Source organism: Curcuma longa, chromosome 8 (assembly GCF_044706935.1).
Source record: "Curcuma longa cultivar G26 ecotype Majalengka, Jawa Barat chromosome 8, ITB_CL_G26_1.1, whole genome shotgun sequence".
Lineage (NCBI taxonomy): Eukaryota > Viridiplantae > Streptophyta > Magnoliopsida > Zingiberales > Zingiberaceae > Curcuma > Curcuma longa.
In genome coordinates this window covers 2724180-2732506 of record NC_133868.1, presented here as the reverse complement: position 1 = coordinate 2732506, position 8327 = coordinate 2724180, and the positions used below count along the sequence as shown (strand labels likewise).

At 32.1% G+C, this 8327-nt stretch overlaps 1 protein-coding gene across 1 annotated transcript; it reads right to left on the bottom strand.

Annotated features, from left to right (window-relative positions):
- Positions 1–518: 518 nt before the first annotated feature.
- On the bottom strand, positions 519–6857 carry LOC141833173 (ubiquitin-conjugating enzyme E2 variant 1C). Its single transcript, XM_074720560.1, has 4 exons — positions 6706–6857; positions 1117–1256; positions 914–1039; positions 519–826 (listed from the first exon to the last, which is right to left on the bottom strand). The coding sequence occupies exons 1-4, from the start codon at positions 6740–6742 to the stop codon at positions 686–688; spliced, it is 444 nt and encodes a 147-aa protein (XP_074576661.1). The 5' UTR covers positions 6743–6857; the 3' UTR covers positions 519–685.
- Positions 6858–8327: the final 1470 nt, after the last annotated feature.

Here is an 8327-nt window from a genome sequence, read left to right as displayed (position 1 = left end):
GATTCGATAAATCTCAACACGACTAAAATGATCATGTCTTTTCGATATCCACACGAACATGTTCTTCGTTCGTCACACAAACTTAGCTTTCATTCGTCACACAAACTTAGCCTTCAAAAAAAAAACCACCTTCGTTTGCTAGCAATTTGAATGGTTTTGCCAAAAGTAAAAGAAGAATAGACTAGAAGTGATCATCTATCAAATGCATAAAATTGACCTTTGTACTCATCCAATGAATAAAAACTGTCATCCAATAAATACAAAAGATCATATAATGAATACAAAAAATCATCATCCAATAAATATAAAAGATTTTTACCTTTTACTTTCTTTTTCATCAAATACTCCATTAATCTCTATTAATGGACATTAATCCTCTTTAGCAGTTGAATCTAATTCAGATTACACTCGATCCAATAATCTAATAGTTGAATTCATTTGAGTCTAACTTAATGAATCTAATTCGGATTAGACTTAACTATATAAAAAAAGCAAGAAAATGTGGGTTATAAGAGAGATTTAAACAATAAGCAAATCACTGCACTTGCAGGCAATGAAGCACACTCCACACTAGATATTATTATCACCAAAAGTTCCGTACCAAGCATGAAATAGTAGACTACAATAACTAATTGATACACGGGTAGTCCCCTTCAATCTAAAGTCACAACTGAGTCCGCCCGTCTCAGAAATATGTGCCTTCTGGTGGTTGAACCAATTTGCGATTATGTGATGTGGCCATTTCCTTCTTAAGCTGTGTCAAGATATGCTCCATCGTGTAGTCACGTTGCCAGTTCCCTAGAACTGAAAATTTTCTTGGATCCACCTGGGTTTATTTATCAAACATGAGTATGAAGGAGAACGATTGACCATCATAAATATGTATTACTCTATGAAAAAGATACAGGATTACCACGCCAGTATCATGATTGACGCAAGTCAAATTAACACGGGAATGGAACCGAACACTAGGTGGTTTCTCCGGATAGTCCTTGTCGCAAAATAACTTTAGCTGATAGATGCGGCCCTCGTGGACAGTCTGTGGGAGTGCTAACGGAAGAAATGAGGATGGTTTAAATATGGGAAGGTGTTACAGTTGAAACTGGAGTTGCTTACATTATGAGGACCAATAATTGTTCCCGTCCAAGATCTCATATAAATATCATCTCCATCATCCATACCATAGCTTACAGTGCCATCTCCTATGCCCTTTTCTCCTCGTTCAAGTTCTTCAAGCAATCTGAAGTTCCGAGGAACTGCAAGAGAAACAAGTGAAGGCCCATGGTAATGAGTTATAATGGCAATGGATCCAACTAATTGACTGTATTCACTCAGGAAGAGAAAAAAGATGTATTGTCACTCAGATATCTTGTCAAAATTTGTAACATTATACCACTATTTAAGTGATATCTACTTTGTTACATTATAGGAATAGAAAACGCACCAACTGCTCAGTGCACAAGAACAGAACTGAGAAGATGAAAGAATGCCATGAAGAAAGAAATTAGAAACTACAACAATAAGGGAGTAAAAGAAGCAAGAATGTATTCTTTCTATGAAAAATCATTAAATATTTGCAGCATTAGCAGTATGGTGAGTGTAAAATGTTTTAATGTAAGACACGATGATGCACTGAATTGTGACCCAAATTAGGATTAGGGAAACCTAGAAAATTGAACACTTTCATTCATGTCAAATGGATCAAATAATAGGATAATTAAGCTAGTGATTGGAGCAAGCCACATTAGTAGTGGTTCTAAACGATCACAGCATCAAAATGTCAGATGAACAATGATACATGCACGGATCTCTGTTTGCCCAAACATCAAAGTGTTCAACCTCATGAGAATTTCAATGGTGAATATTATTTTTATCTAGTCGGTTAGTTTACATTTTTTACATTTAATTATTTTTCTCAAAAAAATCCTTGCATATCATGTTACTTTATTCATGAAAATAAATATTATCATATACATAATCTCTTTGGTTTGACCTAATCATTATTGATGATATCATATTTCGTAGAATACATTCATCATTCAAAACAAAAAAATAAATTGCATTTATTCATACTCTTGTTTAGTTTAGCCATCATACATCACTTAAGAAAATATTTCTTCTTTAATCATGCTGATGTAGAACCAGGAACAACTTACCTCACCAAAAGAGGAAAATATTATTGACTGAAAGATAATCCAATACAAGGGAGTTACTACAAAATTATTATCTCATTTTTGTAAAAAATACAACTTCATTACCCAAAAGCTTTAACAAATTCTTAAATAAATTGAAACATACTCCTAAATAAATCTAAACAACATTATTAAAATTTAAAATAAGAATTAAAACCATAAGTACACCACATGTTCTAGTGCATCATGCTTTTCTATTCTATAGGTAAATTTATCAAAAGAAACACCTAAAGTTAAGAATTTGCAAAAGGGTGCGGTGCACATGATTTCAGAAATTCCTAAAGGGCTCACTTCACTTTTTTTTCTTTTAGGCACCTAAATACCCTTTAGTTTAACTATCTGCTCATGATATGAACCACCAAAATGGTCAAATCACCTTCATGGACCTAAAGATGTTAAAATGCAAAAGTGAGCACCATATATGAAATCAATGTCATGCTTGGGGCATGCCCAAGCTCTTCCAAATTTCATGCATGAAAAGGCCATCAAGCTAATTTGGTAAAATCACCTTAATATCAAAATATAAAAGACCATATTTGAAATCAACATGGCTCCAAGAAAATATCCATGCTCTTATTTTTGTATTTCATGGACAAGAATATCATCTGGTGATTGGGCCAATCATCTTGATTGTTTACAACAATTTAAAAAATAAATAAATAAGTTTCACTCTTATGAATTAAATAATAGTTTTATTTGTCCAAAATGATAATGTTTTGACCCAAAAAGAATCTCGAAAGAAAAATATTTAATGTTTATATCATTAAAGGTGTTTTGGATATCAGAAAAGGTCTAAGTATGCCCTTGGGGTTACTGAAACTAGGTGTGCCAGTTGAAAATTTCCCAATTTTGTATGCATTTTTTAAGGAAATTTGCTTAATTTACAAGCATATTAGTTATGGATAATATTAAATTGACAGATAAAAGAAATAGGACCACTATTATCAGAGATAAAAGACATAGATGCTAGTAGTAAAGGTGCAAAAATTAAAATACAAGAGCAGCTTAGATTTAGTAGAACTAAATTGGACGACCAAACAAGAAGGAATGAGCACAAATATATTTACTCTTTAAATAAAATATTAAAGACAGATAAAGATAAAAATATAAAAAAACTAAATGATGTTATATATCTTCACCCACATTTACATTATATAACACATAGAAGCACACTAACAAATTTTTTATACCTATGCATTATACAAAACCAAAAAATGCAAAATCATTATAAATAGTGGAAGTTAATCCAATCAATACCAAAACTTCACCCATGCCATTACAAGATTGCATGGATATACTAAACATCGTCCATCACAAAGAGATGCCTAGTTTCTATCCAGATGAGCCTTTATACTAATTAGCATCACATGTCATCATTGGTAGACTGTTGTTTTACTATTTTTGTGTCATCCATGATGAAAGAGAAAATAAATATATTTTAAAATTTAGGGGAAAGAGAACCATACTTCAATTTCATCCTTAAATCTAATGCCATCCTTACAAATCTAAACCTAATCCACAAATAACAAAAGGGAGCCCTCAATCACCGATTGAAAAGGAAGCAAGGAAGGATTTAGAAGTGTGAACTCTAGATTCCTAAGAAACAAGAGCAAAAGCCCCACTCTGGTTAAGTCAATTATCCTCTGAAAATTATTCCAATATCCCAAGGACAATCTAAAAAAATCACATAATGGATTACCACATCCTCAACTTTATGAGAAAATTAGAGGTAGATAATTCCTACCTCACTTGATGATTCCCTTCACAAAACCAAGATACCCAAAATTGAGCCTCAATAAGATCTCATTAATAATTTCATTAGGAAACATACATAATACTTTTAAGTGATTCTTTCCCTGAGGCCAATACTCTCAGGCAAGTCCCAATACTTATCCCCAAAAGAGACTCTTGACAAACTGCCCCTTGCAAAAGAATCTATTATTACAGCACTAACCTTTCAAAAGAGCCTCTTGACAAACTACAGAATTCTTGGCAAACAAAATGAGCTTATCTAAAAGCTGATAATATTCCAATCAAACCTCTTAAAGATCAAGTAATTAATTCTAAAGGAGGCCATGGTAAACATTTATTTGAATCTTCAAGAGAGCCCCTAACAACTTACCACATATATGGAACCTTCACATGCATTAACCATGGCATAGGCCTATAATTATCACACTATCTTAAGGACTCAAGAGAGCCAACTAATTTAGAAGAATTAAGAACAAAGGTACAAGTTAGGAATAAAAATTGATAAAATTGGTTTTAAGAGTTCTAGTAAAACATCTGTACATATATGTTCATTTATACTCACTTATGAAATTAAAGCTTGTATGGTTTTCTTTGGCTATTTCTATCCACCAAACTAAGATCTCTACTACGCGCATAAGAGACACATTGCTAGAATTGATTAAAAAAATAGTTATTATAAAGAATAACATAATGCACTTCATAGACTCAAAGATAACCATATAAGGTATGCTCACACATCCACTAACTCAAGCAAAATCCCATAAACCCCTTAAAAGGAATTTAAGTTCGTTCCATCACACCTTTCTATCTACCGCTTACTAACCTATTTCAACATTAGTCAAATTTTAAATTAAAGGATATGTTAATTTTGTGAGAGAACCTTTGTTTGACTATTATACAGGATCCACAGAAAGAATTTCCACCTCTTGATCATTTCTAGTGTTTCCTTACTCATTGAAGAGGCAATCAAAACTGAAGAAAATCATAATGAAAAAGAAATTATATTAGTTTCTGACTCATTAGAAGACCCAAACAAAAAAACATAATAAAGTATACTTAGCAAAGTAAGTGAAGCAATTGCTACTTATATTTAGACAATACTGCTGAATAAAGATGTTAAAAACCTCACCAAAAGTTATCTTCTCTTTGGTCATGAAGAATAATGTGGTTTAAAATTAGGGATAAGAGTTTAGGGTTTATTTTAATTCTTTTTAGCATTAATTTTACAAGCTTGTTAAATTTACTAGTTCTTAGGAACTAGGTCACTTAGACTCAATCTTTAGGCTCTCTTTTCATTTTATAAAAAGAGATATATACCCCTCGTATAAAGGACCATATAATTTTAATAAACCTTTTTTCTCTTTGTAAGATTTCTTATCGTGAGACTTGTTCCCTATGTGGATAGTTATTCACCCGTGATGTATCAATTTGGTAAAAATTCCGTGTTAATTTGAATTCAATTTTGGTGTTGCATCATAACTCTTCCCAATCTTTTCTATTTTACTCATAACCACACCACTACAATAAGAAAAAAATCATAAAACTAGAGGATGAGAAGAAAATGACAATCAATACTTGGTGAGAAATTTACTTCGAGGAAATTTTACAACATCACAAAGTTATCCAAACATATGAAAAATAAATCAAAACGAAATGTAGAGAAAAGTTTTAGGAAGCGTTATTAGAATCAGCTTGTTTACTACAAAAGTACTTTGATGCATTTTACTTGGAGAGGAAAGAAAAAAGTGAAAAAATTAGCAAAAAATGGAAAGATGAGTTCAAAAAGTTGTTTAATTTAGAAGAAGATTACGGATTAAAAGTCGAGAGATCAAAATGACACATTTTCATCAAGGAGAAAGATGAAAACAGTTCAAAAATTTTCAATGTTGCCCTATGTTGAAGTAGAAGAAGAAAGAAAATGATTTTTTCTTACCTATATTTTATTTTTCTATATAAAGATACTCAGATGCTTTTGCATTAGAAAAGATTCTCTCTAGTCTTGGTGAGATTATTCTTTTCTTTTCCTAACATTCATTTGAATTTACTATGAGGTTTGGTCAATCGCAGAGTTTCCTGTGAGAAATTGTTCCATGAGAGCGGTTTTAGTCATATAAAGTAGTATATGAGCAGTGAGAGGGGTTTCAGGCATATAAACTGGTATATGAACAATTATGATGCTAACATTTAGATGAAATTATATAGTATGACACAACGTCAAATCTAATAAGACAACACATGAGTGCCTTTTTCTATGACAAATTTTCATCTACAAGGATGACAAAATTAGTTGTTTGACAGTATAAATGAACTACTGCTACAGAGGATATGAGGTAGAGATCTCGAAATAGGATTGATAGAGGATCTTGCAGATCTCTCTGAAAATACAGGAAAGATGATTATTTTTGCTTCGTACCAATTGCTAGCCTTAACGATCCGTCTCTGACAAAGCTATACAGCGCGCACAAATTCGACAATCATCAACGTGATGCCATAATATCCAACGCTGGATTGAAAATTCTACCGAATGCTAAAAACCTACTACGAAAGCAATATTTATAAAGAGTAGAATCGTGCCTATGTTGACAAATCCATCAATTTCCATCAAATTATGATATTCCCATCCGGATCCTTGGATCACAAACCAAATCCTACGATCCAGTTCGATAAATCCCTCGAAGGAGAGTCCCAAAAACAACATATATCCGCCGATCGAGAAGAAAACCTAATCTATTAGTTTAGGATAAAGGGGAGGAAGACTGACCGACGACGCTTGATCCACCAGAACCGCCGAGCGTCATCGCTAGCAACTTGTTCTCCAGCGACGGATGATTCAACCTCGAGCTTCTTCGTCTCCTCGCGCCGCGACCTTCGGGAGATGGTACGGCAGGAGCAGGAAGAAACCAAAAGGATGCGTTGGAGTGTTCTGCGGATCTTGGACTTTTAATGCAGGCGCTTGGTATACAAGGTTTGGAATTGGATTGGAATCTAGACCCAAATAAACCGGGTCGGGGCGGTTCGATTTGAACGATTCCAATTGTGAGGGGTTTGGTGCCATGTGAGCATAACACTATAAGAAATGGTAGATGTCACATTATAAATACAAAATGTATAATGTTTATCATCTCTCGCTTGCTAAATAAACAAGTACTTTTCAAAAATAACACTTTTAAATATAGATCAATAAAAATCATGCAAAATATTATTTTCTAAATATTATTTTTAATATAGATCTATGGAATGATTTTCAAATGAGATGTTGATAATATTGTATTATTTGTAGCTAGCAGTTGGAAGAGAAAATTTTAGATGTTCTTAATTTTCATTTACACTGCTCTGCATCAAGCAAATCTCTCAGAAGATTTTTCTGTGCATTCAATGTTTTTTATCTCACATCAAGCTTTTATATTGGTAAGTCTTTTCCTTGTTTAGTGCTTCATTTATACTTTCTAATGTGAGATCAGAGTTTTCATTTATACTCTCTTTTTGTTTATTTTAAGTTATTTTATGGTCCTCTAACTTAATCTAAGGTACTTTTATACTGGGGAAGGTCTAGGATTGTAGATGTGTTGAAACCTTGTAAGAGCAACTTTGCTTGAGATGTCTTTAGGTGTGTTTTACACTAGCCACAAATATATATAGAAAAAGGCATCTAAGCCAAATGAATAGATAGTTAGAGGAGAGAAAACATCATTTAACAATCATGGAATAAAAAAGTATTAGAGAAAAATATACTCACATGAAAGACTTGCCCAAGTTATGAAAAAAAAATCCATTTGCATTTTACTTGGATGCATATATAAAATTTATTGAGAATGTAACTAGATCCTATATATTCCCTCCTGTTAATAAGCTAGTTTTGAATTGTGTTTGAAAATAAGTGCCTAGTATTGCTTGTAATTTTGTGTCTTTGCAAAACTATGGTTATATTGTGATCTCATAATTTTTTTGTTTGTGTGTTTAATAACATTTGAAATCTGACCTAGAAGTAGTCATATAACATTTTTCGATAAAATTACTAGATGATTTTCCCCCCACTAAATAATTATTTTAAATAGATAAATACATTTCAAAAAGTCTTTAGAGTTTAATCATGCTTTCAAAACTATTAAATGACTCTAAAATGTTAGTCTATCAATTTTAACCAAAATTATTACATAGGTTATTTTTTTGTTAAATGAATATTATGATTAAATAGATGTAACCTAAGAAGTTTTTGGAATTCATCTATTCTTTCAAAATTACCAAAGAACTTTAAAATACACATGTTGCAATTTTTACCAAAATTATTAGATGAGTTATTTTGCACAAATGACAATTTTGATTAGGTACATGTAATCCATAAAGCCTTTGGAGTCCACAAATAAATTCAAAATTGTCAAACAC